This window comes from Myotis myotis, unplaced genomic scaffold (assembly GCF_014108235.1).
Source record: "Myotis myotis isolate mMyoMyo1 unplaced genomic scaffold, mMyoMyo1.p scaffold_m19_p_8, whole genome shotgun sequence".
Classification (NCBI taxonomy): Eukaryota; Metazoa; Chordata; class Mammalia; order Chiroptera; family Vespertilionidae; genus Myotis; species Myotis myotis.
The window spans coordinates 20,401,175-20,421,443 of record NW_023416390.1 but is presented as its reverse complement, the minus strand read 5'-3'; the positions used below and the strand labels follow the sequence as shown (position 1 = coordinate 20,421,443).

At 45.4% G+C, this 20,269-nt stretch overlaps 1 protein-coding gene across 5 annotated transcripts in view; it reads right to left on the bottom strand.

Moving 5' to 3' along the window:
• SMARCAL1 (SWI/SNF related, matrix associated, actin dependent regulator of chromatin, subfamily a like 1) overlaps window positions 1–20,269 on the bottom strand; it is a 51,340-nt gene that overhangs the window by 12,050 nt on the left and 19,021 nt on the right. For 4 of the 5 annotated variants that reach the window (XM_036319834.1, XM_036319832.1, XM_036319833.1 and 1 more), the window contains exons 10-12: window positions 18,358–18,423; window positions 9,930–10,070; window positions 6,528–6,746 (exon numbers count right to left, since the gene is read on the bottom strand). In XM_036319834.1, coding sequence (XP_036175727.1) covers window positions 6,528–6,746; window positions 9,930–10,070; window positions 18,358–18,423 — 426 coding nt within the window. The remainder of the gene's footprint in view (window positions 1–6,527; window positions 6,747–9,929; window positions 10,071–18,357; window positions 18,424–20,269) is intronic. The other variant, XM_036319836.1, reaches the window with a different exon arrangement.

The window sequence follows — 20,269 nt, the reverse complement described above, 5'->3', positions numbered from 1 at the left end:
TGACAAGAAGATACCCAGGAAACACAGGAATTTGGGGGGACACTGGCAGAGTGCACCCATCTAACTTATATGTGTCCTGGCAGTGGAGGCACTGTCCCTCCTATTGGTGGCCACAGTCCAATCAAACAGCTGAAACTCGTGTTGAAGATGCGACTCCACGGCAGTGTATCTGAACTTGTTTCTCAGCTACAGGCCCAGTTTACCTCTGATGAGGCTCTGGACACATGTGCAACCTTTGCTTGTGGCCAATGAGCTCATGAAGTCCATTCATATACCCTCAAAAGGTCCCTTGCAGCAAGTCAGGCCCTCTAACCTCCTGTGGTTCCTGGTAGGGGGACAGAGCCAGGCTCCCACTGTCTGCAGACTGTACCCCAGGCATCCTCAGTCTGCAGTTCTCCTGTGTCCTTTGGAGACTGTCAAAACTCCTCCTACCCACACCCACTCTGCACCTGCGAATAAGAAAGGGAGAGGGCAAAACAAATGGCGAAGGGCACTTTCAGAAACTGTGCCCTAAGATTTATCACGAGGTGGGTGTGGGGAAACCAGCACCTTCATGCACATGCCTGGTGGGATGGCACACTGGCTGACCTTTTGGGAATGATGTGTTGATGTGGACCAAAGCCTCCAAAAATGTCCAACCTGCCCTGGCCAGTGAGGCTCAGTTGGAGCGTTGTCCCTTACAGCAAGAGGTGGCGGGTTCGATCCCTGGTCTGTACGCATGCAGGAGGCAACCAATCAATCTTTCTCTCTCACACCAATGTTTCTCTCCCTTCCTCTCTCTAAAATCAATTTAAAAAAAAACATGCCAATCTGATGACCCAGCAACTTACGCCTTAAAATTTATCCTCATGATATTATCAGATGTGCATAAGTTTACATGTAAGCTACTTTTCCAGTGTAGTATACTTAGTACAGTGAACAGTTAAATTAACTTAAATATACAACTAAAAATGGTTGGCAAAATCTACACTAATAAAAGAGAAAAATGGTAATTGGCGTACGACGATACACTTTTCATTGGCTAATCAGGGCTATATGCAAATTAACTGCCAACTAAGATTGGCAGTTAACTGCCAACAAGATGGCGGTTAATTTGCATATGTAGGCACAATGCAGGGAGGCGAAAGGGAAAGCAGGAAGAAGCCCCCTGCCACTGACAGTGATCGGAAACCCAGGGGGGAGCTAAGAGCTGGGGGGCAGGGCAAAGGCGGCCCATGATCGGAGAATCAGGTGCCTTTTCCGCCCTGGCCAGTGATAGCAGGAAGTAGGGGTGGAGCCAGCGATGGGAGCTGGGCACGGTCGAAGCTGGCAGTCCCAGGAGCTAGGGGCCCCTTGCCTGGGCCTAAAGCGAAGCCCACGATCACGGGGCCGCTGCAGCTGTGGGTCCCCGCTGCCCGGGCCGGACGCCTTAGCCAGAGGCATCCTGCAGGGGCAGGGGCGGAGCCCACGCGATCGCGGCCCCCCCCTACCCCCCCCCCCCCCCCCCCCGCTGCCACTGCAGGTCCCCGCTGCCCGGGCCGGACATGTCAGGCCTGGGCAAGGGGCCGATCCTGTGATCGGAGGGTGATGGGGGTCAACGCCTGAGGGCTCCCAGTATGTGAGAGGGGGCAGGCTGGGCTGAGGGACACTCCCCCCCCCCCACACACACACCCAGTGCATGAATTTCGTGCACTGGGCCCCTAGTTTTAATATAACCATGTGACAAAATACTAAGCTATGTTTAAATATTATGTTTTAAAACAGTGGTGGGGAACCTTTTTTTCTGCCAAGGGCTATTTGGATATTTATAACATCATCCGTGGACCACACAAAATTATCAACTTAAAAATTAGCCTGCTATATTTGGTCAAACATTTAATTAACTCACTCCTAATGCTTTGGCAGGGCCAGACCAAATGATTTCTTGGGCCTTATTCGGCCTTCGGGATAGATGTTTCCCACCCGTTTTAAAAGGACATTTAACAATATGGAAAAGAATGAATACAGTTTTGTAATCATGAATACAGTTTTGTAACCATAATGTATGTTTACATGATTCCAATTCCGCTTTAAATATATATACATTGCTTATGACATACATAAGTTATATATATTTATATATAAACTAGAGGCTCAGTGCACGAAATTCAGGTGGGTCCCTCAGCCTGGCCTGCACCCTCTCGCAATCTGGGACCACTGGCCCCTAACCACTTGCCTGCCTGCCTGATCGCCCATAACCACTCTGCCTGACTGCCTGATGCCCCTAACTGCTCCCCTGCCAACTTGATCACCCCTAACTGCTCCCCTGCTGGCCTGATCTAGCCCCTAACTGCTTGCTCCCCCACACTGGCCCAATCTTGCCCCTAACTGCTCTCCCCTGCTGGCCTGATCGCCCCTAACCACCTCTACCTCAGCCCCCGCCACCATGGCTTTGTCTGGAAGGACGTCGGACATCCAGAAGACATCCGGTTGATCCGGTCGAATTAGCATATTACCCTTTTATTAGTATAGATGTATATATAAATAATATGTATTTTGAAGCAAAATCTACATACATTTAAAAATCTAAATAATAATTAATGCTGAAATTAGGTGATAAAAGAGATGAGTGAATCAATTTTATAGTGTAACTAGAGGCCCAGTGCATGAAAACTCATGCACTGGAGGGTGGGTCCCTCAGCTCACAGTCCAGGAGCCCTGAGGGGTGGGAGATGACCCAGCAATCAGGAGAAGGTGATGCCCCATCACACCTCTGCTGCTGCCACGGCTGACAGCACAAGCCTCGGCCGGCCCTGGTTACCTGAGCCTCGGGCAGTCCTGGGCGGCTGGGCAGCCGCCATCCGAGGTTTGCCTGCACCTTGGGCTGGCCCTGGGTGGCTGGGGGGCTGAGGGGACTGGGCGCCGCTATCTTTGAGGGTGTGGCAGTCAATTAGCATATTCCCTCCTTATTGGCTGTGGGTGCTGCCATCTTTGAGGACAGGGCAGTCAATTAGCATATTCCCTCCTTATTGGCTGTAGGCGCTATCTTTGCGATGGTGTGAGGGTCAATTAGCATATTCCCTTTATTAGATAGGATTCTAAAGCATGTTTAATAAATATTACTTATTGTAAATACTTTATTTTTCAGAATTTATACAATAGGCATCTATTAAATTTTTATTGTGGGAGAAATCAATAGTTTCATCTTTAAAAAAGAACTCCCCCAAACTGGGTAGACAGAATACTAGTCCATTAATGATCTCATTTCTTTTGCTAGCCATGGGCCAGGAAATTTTAAAATACCTGCATTTTTTGTCCCTGTCCCCTGGACTTTTATTAAATTAGACCCACTGGGGTTTCCAATTTCTTTTTCTATGTTGGAAATCTGAACGGACTGTCAAGCGGCGGAAGGGTGAACTGATACTGTCACCAGGAAGTCTGCACGGACTTGCTCCACTTTTCTGTTCTTGGTCTTGCTGATCAAAAATGGCTTTAGACAAAAGATGATTAGAGCTAGCTTTTCTTAGCCAGTGAATAGTATCTATTATTTCAGCTGAAAATGAAAAAAGGCTTTAGCCGCACATTACATTTTATAAATTGGCTGTTTCACCTTGGCTTCCGTGACTTAAAGCTTTTTAAAAAATGTCTTCCTCCAGATGGGAAGGTGTGAGGGAACAAAGGAAAACCCACTTCTTGACAGTCAGCAGTGCTTTGCTGGAGCCATGAAATTGTACAAAACTGCAGGGAAACCTGGGCCTAAAGAGTAACTATAAAAATGGGGGGGTGGGGGAGGGCGACTTCCTATAGACCCACAGGGCCTCTTATTTGATCAAAACCAAGAAACCATGATTCCCTATTTACTCTTTTGGCTCAGGATTTCATGGCTGGTCAAGGATGGAAAGGTGTCAACGGCCATCTAGTCTAACTCCCAGCTGACACTGGCTCCCCTTCTGAGTGAAGTTAGGGTGGTGCCAAATGGGTGGCCTTAGAGTAGGAAAGGTTCTGATGGTCCAAATCGCAACGCTCATAAACCTGTTTTCTACTTGGATTTTCCACTATAAAAATGAATTTACATTCAAGAACACAAAGGAGAACCACATTTTCAAGGACTTATTATCAGAAAGAATGTAGTATCTGGCTTCAGCATCACAATGAAGGTAATCTGTATCAACTCAATTTCTCTTTCAGGGACAAACTCTTCATTTTCCTAGGACCCCGTGGAAGCACAGAAACTCTCAAGCATGGGCCTGGGGAGAGCTCCAGGCTCTTTCTCTGCTGGATTCTTTAAGAATTACACTGCAAATTAGCCTTCATTTTCATAATCTGCAAAATATCATTAAGACTCTGGGATGCTGAAGAAGCGGGATGATAATCACCCTACAGGTGGGATTCTGAGCAGTCGGCATTCCCCTGATGTATTTTTCCAGCACCAAGCCCATGAGGCAGGCCATGGCTTCCTCTTTTAGGTAAGAAAACATCAAAGTATGCCAAATAATTTAAAGGACTTGCATAGCTACCAGAGTTTTAAATCACCTAACATTCTTGAATCCCATGGCTCAGCCTAATCAACTTCACAGCACAGCTGTAAACCCAGGAAATCAAACTCCCAGGTTACATCTGAAACCACTGGAAGAGCACTCACCTAACCTGAGGGATGATGCGGTGGAAAGTTTAAAAAAATGCTTTCAAACCTTGCTGCACTAAGTACAGAATTCCCATACACCTCTTTCTTGTTGGCCACACGGCACAATTTACAGTTGCCTCTTGGCCAATTAATGGGACGTTCATCCTCAATTCTAATGCCCACTGACTGCCTTTTCAGTTGTTTACATTGGCTCTCAATCTGTTTCAGAAGGTGGACCAAGTGCAGGCAAGGGTGTTCATCAGGGAAGCCCACGAAATGCCGATAGACATGTTCCCATCACACACACAAGGAACTAAAACATAGCATTTGACAAATTCACATCTAAAAATATCACACTTCTGAATTTTTTTCCATTCATGTGCTAGTTGCTGTACTTACTCATTGACTTTCTTATCTGGCAGAGTTCACAGTAGACAGAAGTTAGACCTTAATGGTTTAAGAGAGTTATAAGAAAAAACTTAAAATTGAGAAAAAATTTCTATTCATTGAATTCTCATCTGTAGAAACCAGAAAAGATCACCAAGGCTGAGTTTAGCAACAGAATGCTCTGGTTCCTCTCGTGGTTCCACTGAAATACAATTTCAGAACCATCGGTCTGTACATCCACATCAACTTGTGAACTCTGAAAACTACAGGCCATCCAGATAATTATACGTAAGATGGCAAAAATTAGTAGAGCTTGATAATTGATTCATGTATCCTCTAGCCTACCTTATGTTTCTTTTTTAATATTACCTGTTTTTAAAAAATATATGTTTTTATTTATTTTAGGGAGGGAGAAAGGGAAAGAGAGCGAAACATCGATTGGCTGCCTCCTGCACGCCTCCTACTGGAGATTGAGCCCCAAACCGGGGCATGTGCACTGACCAGGAATCAAACCAGTGACCTCTCTGTGTACGGGACGAAGCTCAGCCAACTGAGCCACACCTACCAGGTCCCTCCTGTTTCTTAAAAGTTACCAGTTAGTCTGCTCAATCACAAGGTAAAATAACATTAAAAAAACACACACCACACATTCTGTCTCTTGTCATTCTTATCTGTTTTGTAATCTTCCAGAAGGCCGAGAGCTCATTTAGATCTAAGTCTCTTCAAGCAGGGTAATACCAGGCCCAGATAATGTAAAAAATGTCAATGTAATTTTCTTGGCAATGAAAATTGCTAGGTTTCGTCCCACAAGGACAGAAATGGAGCTGGTGTAGATTATCTTGTGGTACTTAGCATAGTAAGACACTAACAACAGATATGAAATGCAAGTTTTGAAATGATAAAACCACCACATTGGAAATGGCCCTAAAATATAGGGGTAACAGGCTTGGATATAGCCTCAGCTCTGCCTCACGGTAGTCATGAGATCTTAGGCAAATCATAGCCTTTATGAACCTCAGTTTCCCTGTTTGTAAAATGGGGATCCTGCCAACTTCCTGCCAACCATAAATGACTGTAATAAGGAGACAAAGGATTAAGAAGGGTTGAAAACTCGATTTTGTTAAATAACCGTTAACTTGTTAAAGAAATTACATGACTAAAGCAAATGACATGGGATGGTTAGAGGGTTAATATATATATCAAATACACATAAAACTAATTTCTAGCAGTTGTTCCTATACTGAGGCATTCTTGAAATACACTTAGCATAAATTCCATCTTTCTCTGAGATATTCAGAATATATAGCATCATCCTGCAGATAGCCCTGATGACCACCCATCAACAGTGATCTCCACAAGCATAAAACTGCAAATTAAAAGATTTTTGAAGTAGACAGCCTGAGACATGAAGCAGGCTCACTGTCCTTGCCCAGGGAGGTGAGAAGAGGTGACGGAGAGGCAGGTTCAGAGAACTGTGGGTAATTTCCACAGAACCCCTCCTGGGAAGAAACACCTGTGAACACAAGTTCCAAATCCCGGTATCCAGCCCCTGACTCACAGAGTTGTCCGTGGTGGTCATCTCCTTGGCCGCGGCATCCAGGGACGCTCTGGCCTTGGCACTGATCCGGCCCGGGGCCACCACCACCATCTTGCGCTGCTTGGCCGGGAGCTGGGAGAGGACGTCGGACTTGAGGCGCCGCAGCATGACCGCCTCCTCCAGCAGCAGCTTCAGCTCCCCCAGGTTGGAGGAGCCGGAATAATCCCATCCCCAGGTGTGCTGTGGAGGAGAATCGAGACAAACGTGAGACCCCAGGGCCCAGGAGCAGGGCTGTCACCGCCTCTCACAACTTCCCCTTCCCCGCTTTGTGCAGAGAACATCAAGCGGCTTTAAAGGATGAACACAACACCATATGAGAAACAGGAAGGGAAAGAGAAAAGGGAGTCGGGAATGAGGCGGACAAAAATCACCTATCTTGGCGTGCTACAATTTGGCACTAATTTGCTTTCTAGCAGCAAATGCAAGATGTCAGCGGTTTGGTGTCCATTACATTAAAAAACAAACAAGACCTTGTCAGGCTTTCATGTATACTAAGTACAGAAATAACATTCCTAGGGCTCATCCTACAGGGTCCGTTGTACAATGTAACACCTACTGTCAGTGATCTTTATTTGATGAAGTTTACAGGGATGTAAACACCTGTTGTTTTCAGTATGGTCACACCAACACATCCAAGAGCAACATCATAAACACAACGGCAGTGTTAGTGGTGGTGGGTTGAGGGGAGGAGCCGGAACACAGGTTTTTGCCCGTCTGGCTGAAACCAGAGGAAGTCCTGCATAAACCTGGCTCCCTCATTTGATCGGGGAGGGGAGGGAGGAGGGGCAGTGAGCAAGAATGTCTACTCCTTGCCACACTGCTAGAGATGTTACCAGTTAAAATAACCCCATCTTTCACTAACAATCTTCCTGGAAACAGGACTGACTTCTACAGTCAGGCAGCCAGGGTGTCTGCTTCCTTAATTTTTAGCCACTCATCTCCCCTCTGGGCCCCCCTCCCCTGGACTATGCACCACCTGGGTAAGGGTGCACCTAGTTCATTTTCCAGGGCCAGAGGACCTAGTATAATTGTGGAGACATGGTAGGTGTCCAAGAAACCTTTGTTGAATTGAGGATACAAAGAGAAAGTCAAAGATAGAGAAATAAAATAATCAAAAATTGTTTCTTTAAAAAAAAAAAATCTGAAATCAACTGGAAGTTCAGCCAATGCCTTCACGCTATGGGACTGAAAATGAGCTTGGCAAGGGGTACTCTCTTCAGTGGCTTCTATTAATGCGAGAAGCTGGACACACACACACAAAACGGGAGCCCTGGGCTACCGGCTGCACAGAATAAAAATCATGCTGGGAACAAGAGGATATACTTAATCTGGATATCATGCTCCTAAGTTCTAACATTATCAGCTGTTCATCTTGCAGCTTAAAAACCCATACTAAAGATTTTAAATTGGACTTCAGAATAATCACAATTCAACAAGCTGTCACTGAAAACTTACCAGGCACCAGGCACCAGGCTAAGTTGGAGGAAGAACACAAAGATGAGGAAGGCACTGCCCCTGACTGTTTGATTGGGTGGTGTCAGGAAGCAGCAGCAAGGAGGGAAAGGGTGAATTTGAGGATGGAGAGGGTGGAGGACACCAGGAACACAAGGGGGCACAGTTTGGGGAGTAACAGCAATGAATTCCACCTGCAACCCCTGCAATCACTGGCTGAACAGTATCCCATGGGCCCAGACATCAAGGAAGAGAAGAAGATCCTTTTCTGAAAGTGGATTACTTGCAAAGAGGACAAAGGTACCAATCACACATGAAGGGCTTTGAGGAAACATGAGAAGGATATACAATCTGGATTGATCCCAGGGGAGAGTGCATCACAAATGTATTAAAATGCTAAAGAAGTATGTTTAATAACCGAGAAATTTCCTGTCTCAGTAGCAGGCTAAAAATAGTTTGCAACTAACTTTACAAAGCACTACATTTTACATTATAAATACTTAGTTTGAATGTAAGTGGATATTTTTAAAGTAGTTAAAAAGTTTTATTTTCTTTAAAAAAGTATTTAACAATAAGGCCGACAGTCTGATTTACATCATGAACTTGCAGAGCAAGGCTCTTCCCGCATGAATGGCAGGGGGGCCGGCAACGAGCGAGTCCCAGCCAGTTCTCCAAAGTCAGTGTCTTTGATGCAAATAGTAGCTGGGTATATCTGTGATTTGATCACAAAGTGGGGATCGTTAAGGTCTGAGTTAATGAGGTTTTGGAGCCCAGCCAGTCCTCTCCAGCAGGGCCACTGCCCACAAGAAAGAGGCAGGGGAAGCTCAGGGTGCGGCTCACAGTTTACAGATGTAGTCACAGCAGATCAGCTAGGAACCAGGAGTCAAGTTTCGAACTGGGGGCTTCGGGAGAGACGCAGAGGAGCCTGTGAGGAGGGCAGTGCCCGCGCTCGGCTGCTTGATCAGATTAATGATCACGAAAGGGTGCAGTGGCCCATCGGGAGGCATCTGGGATTTGGGAATAATGTAATTTAAACATTTTTAAAATGCTGATTTTCTCTGCTTATAAAAGTAATCGTGTTGGTGCACATTACCTTCCAGTCAGATATGAGAGAAAAAAGGAGAGAGAGGAAGGTAGGGAGGAAGGTAGAGTGGAAGGGAGGAGACATTTTGCATCCTATTTTTTTTCACTCTTGTATTTACCCATGTTATTAAATATAATTTCTTTTATCACTAAAAGAACAACAACAATAACAACAAAACCCCCAAAAAAACCCACACCAAAAAACTGAGGTTCTAGAAACCAAGATTTTCATTGCAAAGATCTCTGTGGTCACAGGCTCCCTCTGCTACTTCTGGAGGACGGAGCTGCACAGACTAGCTCCTGAGGGTGCAGGCCAGAGGCAGCACTCCCCATGGAGACTCAGGGTCCACTGAGAGCCCCCCTGAGGCTCAGGATCTTGCTCCCATGCCACCTGCTCAAAGGCCTGCATATATTTTCACCTTTTCAGAGGATTTTTCATACTCCTCCCCATGCCAAGTGACCTTCACCAGCCTCATCTACTCTCTTCCCTCTGTCTCCGCCTCAGTCCACCCCCAGCTCGCTTCTGAGCCATTCTCTCTGGCAAGAGCTGCTGATTCTGAGCTCCATGCCCTACGCGTTAGCCATGGTCCCTGTTGGAAAACACTAAGCTAGAACCACCATAAGCATTAAAACTAGGAGGCAGTGTTCTCATCCGACTCCAAGGACACTCCCGGGTCAGAATTGGGGGGGAGGGCAGAGATAAAATCTTAATTCAGCTCCCTGTCAGGGCTCTTCTGATCATACCACAGCCAAAGAGAAGAAACAGAAAGGTAGGGGTCAAAATCAGGTGACAGATGGGGGGCTGATGAGGAAGGGGAGAATAAGTACCCGCTTGGCATCACAGTAGCGAAGTCCGAAGGCATGAAACTGAGGGAAGAACGTTGGCTTGACGGCAATGATCTGCGTGTACAGCTCTGCAGGTCGCGACATGGCTGGCGTGCCCGACAGTAAGATCACGCGCTTGGCCATCTAGGAAACAAACAGACAAAGGAGCTGAGAACATAATTTCCCAAATGCCCCGATGAGATAAGAGCCCCAGGGACAGCACCATGCCCAGAAAGCAACACAAACGCCTTCCACTTCCTGGGCACCCTGACTGCTGGAGTTCTCAAGTTTGATCATCGCAGAACCAAGGTGGGTCCAGATTCCAAAGACTGTAAAGGCCAGCCTTGCTCTGGAGCTCAGTGTGGCCCACAACTGGGACCTCTAAGTGAAGGTACTGTGATGAGAGAAACAGCACATGAGTGCCGAGAGCCTCATGGCATGGCCCGTGTAAGCAGTTGGATGTCATCTCCTAAGCAGCCTTTGTAGCACCCTCTGCCATCTCTACGTTGCCACTTAGCACGTGACAGCGAATTCTGAATCTTCTGTCTCCCTCACTAGGCTTCAGGCTTTCTGATAGCAAGGGCTAGGTGGTGCTCCTCCATTTCTGTAGCACAGTGCCTGGCACAGAGTAAGTAACTAACAAATGTTCACCATATGTTGAAAACTATTCAGAAGGAAGCTATTTAGTGCCCTGGGGACCTTGGAGTAAACCCAAAGAACCCTGCACTGGGAGAGGAAGCAGAAGCAGGGGCACAGCCGCAGGCCTGCACTGCAGCATGGGTTCTGACATCCACGTTGAACCTAGGAGCAGATAATGACACCTAGGACCAGCCTGACCTCACTCCCAGGGCAAAGTGTGTAAGCCATGATTTGATTTTCTTTTTTTTATTTATTTTATTTTTTTTAATATATTTTTTATTGATTAAGATATTACATATGTGTCCTTGTCCCCACGTTACCCTCTACCCCCCCAAAACCCCCCGCTCATGCCCTCACCCCCCCCCCCCCCCCCCGTTGTCCATGTCCATTGATTAGGCCTATATGCTTGCATATAAGTCCTTTGGTTGATCTTTCCCCCTTACCTCCACCCTCCCCTACCTTCCCTCCAAGTCCCGACAGTCCAATCAATGCCTCTCTGTCTCTGGATCAGTCCTTGTTCATCAGCTTATGTTGTTCATTATATTCCACAAATGAGTGAGATCCTGTGGTATTTATCCGCTCTCCAGTTCCATCCATGCTGTGGCAAATGGTAAGAGTTCCTTTTTCTTCTTCCTCTTCTTAAAGAATACCTTTCAGCATTTCATATAATGCTGGTTTGGTGGTGATGAACTCCTTTAGCTTTTTCTTATCCGTGAAGCTCTTTATCTGACCTTCTATTCTGAATGATAGCTTTGCTGGATAAAGTAATCTTGGTTGCAGGTTCTTGCTATTCATCACTTTGAATATTTCTTGCCACTCTCTTCTGGCCTGCATGGTTTCTGTTGAGAAATCAGCTGACAGTAGTATGGGTACTCCCTTGTAGGTAACTGACTGTCTTTCTCTTGCTGCTTTTAAGATTCTCTCTTTATCTTTTGCTCTTGGCATTTTAATTATGATGTGTCTTGGTGTGGTCCTCTTTGGATTCCTTTTGTTTGGGGTTCTCTGCGCTTCCTGGACTTGTAAGTCCATTTCTTTCACCAGGTAGGGGAAGTTTTCTGTCATTATTTCTTCAAAAAGGTTTTCAATATCTTGCCCTCTCTCTCCTTCTGGTACCCCTATAATTCTGATGTTGGTACACTTGAAGCTGTCCCAGAGGTTCCTTACACTATCTTCATATTTTTGGAATCTCTTTTCTTTTTTCTTTTTCGGTTGGGTATTTTTTGTTTCTTTGTATTTCAAATCTTTGACTTGATTCTTGGGATCCTCTTTTCTGCTGCTGGATCTCTGTAAATTATTCTTTATTTCAGTCAGTGTATGCTTAATTTCTAGTTGGTCCTTTTTCATGTCCTCCATGGTCTCACTATACTTATTGAGGGATTCATTAAATTTATCGGCGGTTTCCATAAAATTCTTGAAAAACCTTATAAACGTGGCCTTGAACTCTATATCCAATCGTTTGCTTTCCTCCATTTCTGCCATTTGTGACCTGTTTCTTTGTCTCCGCATTTTGGCAGCTTCCCTGTGTTGATAGAGTGGCCCTGCGCGCCAGGTGTCCTGTAGGGCCCAGTAGCTCAGCCTCCCCAGTTACCTGGGGTGGACACTCTTGGTGCACTCTTGGTGCCTTGGTTGTTGTAGAATCACTGGGAGGAATTGACCTCCAGGCCAACTGGCTGTGGGAATCAGCTGTGTCTAAAGTGGGAGAACTTCTGTGCTGAAGACACCCTTCTGGGGCAAGACTTGCTTCAGTGGGGCTTTGGTGCTCACTGAGTCTGCTCCCTGAGTGTGTCCCTTATGGATCTGAGGAGTTGCAGTCTGGATGGTCCCCCTCTGACCACTGGGTACAGTGGCTCCTGGATCTAAGGAGGTGCTAATTCAGCCTCTGCCTGAGGCCACACAGCAGGAGCCACGAAGAGGCTCAGCTGTGAAGCAATGCAAGCCGCTGCGCGCGCGCGCCGGCCGTACCTCTGCACTTCACCTCCGCAGCGCCTCTGGCTCTCAGCGTGCTTTTCTTTCCTTCTAGTTGTAGAATTTACACTCAGCCAGCCTTTCTGTTGTTCTGGATGATGTTTGCTCTGTCCTTTGCGGTAATTTTCAATTGTTGTGTAAGGCGGCAATTTCCCGGTGTTTACCTATGCCGCCATCTTAGTTTCTCGATTTGATTTTCTTTAGAGGGAAAAAGGGCCCTCACTAACTCAGCAGCACAATACTCTGAGCTGGAGATCCCTGACTGAAGCTGCAGGTACTAAGGACTTTAAAGATGGGACCCGGATCCATTTACCTTCCTTAGTCCGGGTCTGCAACAGCTCATCAGTGGGCAGAGTGGAAATACACAGTTGGTTGATGAACTTCATGTTTCTCATTACCCTGACACCAACTTGGTCCAAGGGGATTAGACCCAAATATCCCACCTCTTATTATTAAGATGGAAAAGAGGGTGAGAAAAAAAAAAAAAAAAGACACGTCTCATTGTATTAGAACAAGTAATCACCAAAGATTACGGGAGGTAAAATTCATTTCAGCTCTGGGAAGGGACCCTACTGTGGAGCTCAGTTGTCTAGAAACAGCTTGTTAACCGCTGTAACCTTGAGTTAATGACAGTAGTGTAAAGAGTATAAGGCAACTGCGTGCAGTAAATCACCTAGGGCGGAAATTAGGTTTTCAAATGAATACACTTGCCTTATAAAAATAAATAAATAAAGGTGCAACAGAGAGAAGAGAAATGGCTCCTTATAAATATACAGTATATACAATTCTCAAGATGCACTTTTGCCCTCTTAGCAGCCACCTCTACTGAATTCCATTATGACAGGAGAGCTGTGAGCCTCTCCAGCTATAATTTTCCACAGTTCAATTACCCAGGACCTCTAATTTCCTGCGCATTTAATGCAGACTCATTAAAATAACAATGAGCTTCTTGAATGGCGTCTGTACCACTGCTTGCCTCAGCTCAAGACCATTTTAATGAAACCGGGAAAATGAAAAGTCTTATCAATAACAGAAAATCAGCCATCAGCCCGAACCTATTCCCCAGGTCGTTGCTACTGCTGCCGGGGATGGAGCCTGGGCAGCAGCTCTCAGCTCAGGGGGTGGAAATCGCCTCCAGGGTCCTCACCTGATATTTACAGAATAGACCAACACTGACTTGGTTCCCCCATACACTGCCCAGACCAGGGGGCAATGGAACCGTTGCTAATGGACGTTTATGGGTGTTAGGAAGCAGAGGCAGGATTTTGGAAATAGAAACCAGCTTTGAATAGAAACCACAACGGAGTCGCATCTGTTATGAAATGGCTTAGCCTGCTCCCTGCTCAGCCCCAACATGTCCTCATTGTCACCACTGTCACCCATAGTGCCTTCAATTGTGCCCAGTTGCCATGATTCATATGTCACCCTCCACCTCTGAGAACTTCCATTCTAGGAAAATATAAATGCACAAAACTACATAAATCAACACTAAATTGAACACTTTATAATTAACTCCTCTAACGAAAGAAAGCAACACCTAAGAAACCTACACAGGAACAATATAAAAAATAATTTATATTTAGCCTAATAGAAATTATGTGATTCACATGAGTAGACACTGTTGGGTCAGATGACCTAAAGATCAGGTTTAGTTTCCTTGTGCAGCCCTGCAGGTGAACAGCAGGACAAATTGGAATATATAATTTACCAAGGAGAATCCAATTAAGTAATTCAAAGTAGATAACCTACACACAGATTTTTTTTAAATGAGCAAAGAGAATGTTCTATTGTAGAGAAAAGAGCTGAAGTTGTTTTAAGTTCATGCAAGAAGTAGACTGTACTCACACAAAAAGAGAAACAATTATTTATTAGGAAAGATGGTGGGATTCTGAGGGCCTTTTTCCCTCTAAAAAACAATCGGGTACTGTTAATCATGTTATAATACTGTTGTAACAATAAAAAGCACTGTACATAACACTCAGCTAAAGAAAACACAAACATACCTCACTGCTCAAAATAGAAGATACTGCTAAGACACCTTCAGTGCCGGAGTCAGTGGAGAAAAAGACCCCGTGATTCGGGCTGAGTGGGAGTGGATACGGTTATGCCTGGTCAGCCTGGACCTCAGGGGCATCTACCAAAAGGTAAAATTATGACCCAGCAATTCTGTGTAGGGGAATTCATCTTAAAGTAATAAAGCTACGAATATACGGATGATGTTAATTTGCAGAACTATTTATAATAGCATCACAATGTCCAACACTAACGGTTAAATTATGAAGAGTGTCCATGGAACTGAATGCTCACGAGCCACTAAAAATGATGATTTTGCCCTATGACCTACAAGTTAGAAAAATAAAAAAAATGTTCACAGTGGTTTTTACTGTTGGAGGGTCTAAAGATGATTATTAAAATGTTTGTATAGCTTTGTCTTGCCTACCACATCTATATATATAATGCCTAAGCAACTGGCCGTTTGACTGGTAGCTATGATGCGCACTGACCACCAGGGGGCAGATGCTCAACGCAGGAGCTGCGGTGACTTGGCAGCTGCAGTTCTTGGGTGACACACCCGGAACCAGAGAGGAGGGAGCCCGATTCCAGAGTGCATCATCCAAGAACCACCCTCTCGTAATCCGGGACTCCTCAGGGGATGTCAGAGAGCTGGTTTTGGCCCGATCCCCACAGGCCAGGTCAAGGGATCCGGGCCTCTAGTTTATATATAAAAATAGAACCTTTCTTAGTAGCCCAGGCAAATAGTGCCGTGGAGAAAGAGAGCTGTTACACTTCCTAGGCGACAATGACACAGTTTTTTACAACCTGAGCCTGCTGTCGTCATTTACAAACCCCACATTTATTTTCTGGATACCATCTGGCCCGGCTACCTCACAGACTGTATGATATAAACTCATCACCCCTTCATGCACATTTGCTGAAAAATCTTGAAATATTAAAAGTCTTGAAATACGTTACCAGAATATAGTGCTAAGATATGCATGAGTTAGAGGGACAGTCAAGTGGTACTAAGTTAGGTCCTCATAAATTAGGTCCTTATAAAGTTTCAGGTGTACAACTTGATAATCTGACATCTGTATACACTACAAAGAGATTATCCCCAAAAGTCTAGTTGCTCCTCCACCACACAACTGACTGTCTTTACCCCTTTCTATATGGCTTTTCCAAGGCACATTTTACTTCTTCCTAACTTTCTTCTTGTTCCAAAAATATTCAGTCACTTCCTTAGAGTGTCTAGATCAGAGGTTCTCAACAGAGTGGGAAGAAGTGATTTGCCACCCAGGGGATGTTTGGCAACATCTGGAGACAATTCTGGTTGTCACAACACGGGGGCACATGTGGCCTTCAGTGGTAAAGGCCAGGGATGCTGCTACACATCCCACAATGCACAGGACAGCTCCGCACAACAAAGAATTTTCCAGCCCAAAGAGTAAGTAGTGCCAAGATTGAGAAATTCCAACCTAGATGAAAATACAGCAGAGAGTGAAAGGTTTGGTAATAGAATAACACAAACTGCCTCTCCCCACTCCACCCAATCCTGACAGCAGGCCAGCATCGTGTGAAGTCAACGTTACGGAAGGGAGTGGCTTTCACACACCTTCATAAGCAGCAGGCTGGACCCATGGCTCATATTTTATCGTTAATTCATCCAAGTTCTACGGCAAATGCAGAGTAATATATACTAGATAACAGTTAAAAAGATTTGTTTTAAATATGTCACTTTAAATATGTAAATGCTGCTTTAAGAGGTCTGGCTCAGAAACACATATTTCAGACCCAATATGGGGCCCAGTGTGTGGCCAAGAGTGCCTGACCAGGCAATGAAATATTAACAAGACAGTCGCTAAGAAGCTTTTCCATTATATCTTTAATGATATAATCTATCCATGTGCAGTTTCTTTGTCTAAACAATCCGGGGTACAGATTTAATTTTAGTTATGGCTGTAATACTGGAGCCACAGTACTGAGGTCTATTAACATTTTTCAAAAGGAAACAAAGGTCAGCAATATGGGAAAAACATTTCATTTAAGTGTGTCCACAAATGGCTCTCATTTTTATGGGTAACATGAGCATAAGATCAAGGTTTTTAAGTAAAGAACTTTTATTTTTAAAGTTGGAGCAAATGACATAATCCTCCATTGGAAAATGTAGCATATTATTTGTTATTATCATATGCGGCAAACCGGCACAGCCATGGTATACTCAGCCCCAGGGCACCTTATATGCCGTGCCAGCTCAGCCAGGTTTGGTGAGCCTGAGAAGGGGTGGTGAAGGATTGAGAACAGACAGACAAGAGAATAAAAGCTGGGTCTGGGTGGGACGCTGTCCTCTCTGATAGAGAGCCTCTCTGACGGAGAGCTAGCAACAGCGCCATAGACTACAAGCCATGTCTTCATTTTATAGCCAGATTCCACAAGACAAAGTAAGGGCGTGGTCAAGATGTTGAAACCATTCTTGTGGATTTCGATCTTACTCAAGTACATGCATCTGAATTCTATCAAAGCCACATCACTCAGACACGTGGGGCCATGTGTTCGGAAGATAGGTTCAAGCTTACAACTATAGCTTTTGGCTATAATTGTGCTGGGAGGGCTCTGCCCTCCAAGCTAGGACTTGCACGTGGCCATGAGAGGACTGTGCCCTCTCATTAGTCCGAGGCTTGAACCTGTCCAAACACTGTAGCCACTCTCCACAATCATATAACTTGCTACTCCTAAAACAAAACAAAACTTGAAATGAGTAGACACTTGCGTGTGTTTTGTGGGGAGATGGAAAAATTAAGTTATTTTTCAAATGCTACTAACTAAGTTCCCCCAACATGTGAAAAACTAGCTTTCCCTAGTTTCAGTATAACTCAAAGCTTCTTTTAAGCAATGAAAGCTGGTGAAACACTGTTAAACACGCACTCCTGTTTTCTCAGTCTATACAAACAGAAGTAGATTTCCCCAACATCACCTCTGAGATCTCTGCCTTGTTATGAGAAAGAAAGCTACTTTTCCACCTGCACTACTTGCCCCCAATATTAGGAAAAAGCTCACTGCAAAAAGATGGAAGGAAATTTGGGGGGGCCTTTCCTCTGTCAGGACACCAAACCTGGGCACGGAAGTGTGTGAGATGAGACAGGGAGCTTACACTGCTCGTCAGAATGGTTTCACATGAAGATCTGAAGCTACGCTGAAGCACACATACGCACACACATACATACACGCCTGCTCGCAGCCAGGACTCACCCAGCTGAAGTGCTCAGGCTCAAGCTCAGACCACCCCAGAAAGGGATGTGGATGGCTGACCCTCCTTTGTTAACAAAACGGCTTAGGGCAGCCTGAGAAAAGGCACTGGCTTACAGGGCATGTCTCAGCTTTGCCAGCGCTTCTTGCTGGTACCCACTGGCCTGTCTGCATAACTCATCTCCCTCGGTTCAAAGCACTGAGAGCTCTGCCCCACAGCCACTTAGAAGACAGGCAGTTTCCGCTGAGCTGCACAGGACATGCTGCTGGGGGTGCTCCCTCCGCCTTGCCCAGGAGGCTCTGGAGTGCAGTCCTGGCCTGTTGATGTGATCATCAACAGGTCTTCATCTCTAAGAGGCAGAGACCACTGCATCGACCACAAGTTCCTTAGCAAGATGGTAGGAAGGAAATGGAATCGAGCACCACAGCCTTGAGCAGAGATGCCCTAAGTCACATCCATGGCCCACCGCCCCCACCCTGCAGCCCCTGCTCTCCTTGGAGCCCTTGCCAGCCAGAGCAAACCACAGGGGGATCTCTAGGCCGAGAGGGCTCAGACTCCTAGTCCACTCTCGGCAGGACTCACCTTGAGGAGGGGCATAGCTGCGCGACAGCGGGCTGTTTTAATGTTTTTGAGGAAGTGAGACTCATCCTGAAAAGAAACAGTCACATAGGTGAACAAGGTCACATCCTGTGTAGAAGGAGACAGAGCCCACATTAACTTGACCCTAGCAAGCATCATGTTGAGGACGCTTCCCTCAGCCCTTTCTCATTCAGACAGCCGTGGGCCTGGGAAAGTTTCTCCACCACATGCTGGCAAGTCGCTTTCTCTCTTTGAGTGTTTTCCACCTATACAGCGGGTTAGTGACTCCTCTGTCCTGTCCACTTCACAGGCTGCATTGAACAAACTGCTGAAAGGTGTCTTCTTCTTTGTAAGACAGACCTAACATCTGCCCGGCACTAAAGCAAAATGTGCTGAAGACCCACTGTGTGCCCTGCAGACCCACTATGTGCCCTACACTAGGGCCCAGGCCTCGCCCCCTAGGGGCTGGCAGGATGTCAGCTACACCGACAACCGATCAGACGATATTTTGAGTGCTGTCACTGAGTCAGGCGTGACAAAGTACTGTGGGAACTTTGAGTAGGGAGGAAGACATGATTCCTGCCATGCTTAGAACATGGAGCCTGGTTATTTATAGCTCTGCATTCTGTGCATAAGAAAGCTAGAAAATGCCATGTTTTCTAAAGCTCAATGAAGAACTAATACATTCTTAGTATCTGGGGAAAATTTTTCTATTTTGGTCACAGTCGAATTACTTGCTATGTGACTCTGAGCAACTACTTGACCTCTCTACAGTGCCAGTTTCTCCATCTGTAAAATGGGTATAATACCAGCAGCCAGTGTACTAGTGTTGGGTTGTCTTAAACAGACTAAGGCACATAGAGCCCTTAGAACAGCCCTGCCACTGAATAAGCCCTCAGCGGATACCAGGAAGATCCTGGCTCTAAAGATCAAAAGATGCTAAAGATGACCTATAAGACCCATTCCTCAATTCCATTTCAGCTAAGATGAACCAAAAAAGTGAGCTAAAAAGCACAATATACAGGAATGTGAGATGAATCTCCAAATGTCACTGCATGTATTCCCACAAACCTGGGGTATAACATTTATACTCCTATCTGAGGATAAGCCCATATTGACAGCCAAGAAAAAGGCGTTTATAGAGAAAGTAGCACAAAGTCCAGAGATATGGAAGGGAATGGACCATTTTACCAATGGGTAACAAAGGACCACTATTATAACTAACCACAAGGAGTAGCTTCTCCTTCATATATAAAAGTGACATCGCAGGACCGTCACTTTATTCCCTCCTTCAACATTCCTCTGGAGTAGGGGGAGGACAGGGACCTTAATTAACTGAAGAACGAACCATCCATGGTGGTAAGTCATTTGCTAAAAAATCACATGGCTGATTAAGTGTTAAGTCAGAAACAGAAACACAGGAATTCTGCAGCCAGACGCAATCCAGCTGTGATCAGTGACTCCACTTTGCCAGCTTCATGCCTACGGGCAAATTATGTAACCTCTCTCACTGTCAGTTTTCATCAGCTGAGAAATGGGACAGTCTCTGCCCAGGGGCCATTGTAAGATCAGCGATTATACATCAAGTACCTGATAGAGGAACACATGTGAGAAATGAAGGCTTTAGTCTTCCTACACATTGTAGAAGAGTCACCATCATTCTGGGGTACTTCTTTCAATGTTTTTAATTCAAAGCCACACTTGAATTTGTGCCAAACCAAAAATGACTCCCCCAAAGATTTGTTATCTTCTTAGCTTAGAAAAAATTTACACATTTAAGTTTGCTTATGCTCTGAACACAGTATGATTCTCATGTCCAAATCATAACCACAGATCCTTCTCTGATTGCCACAGTGCTTGGTTCACAAGTCTATGAAAGCACTGAGATGTATTCTAATGACCAGTGCACGTGTCC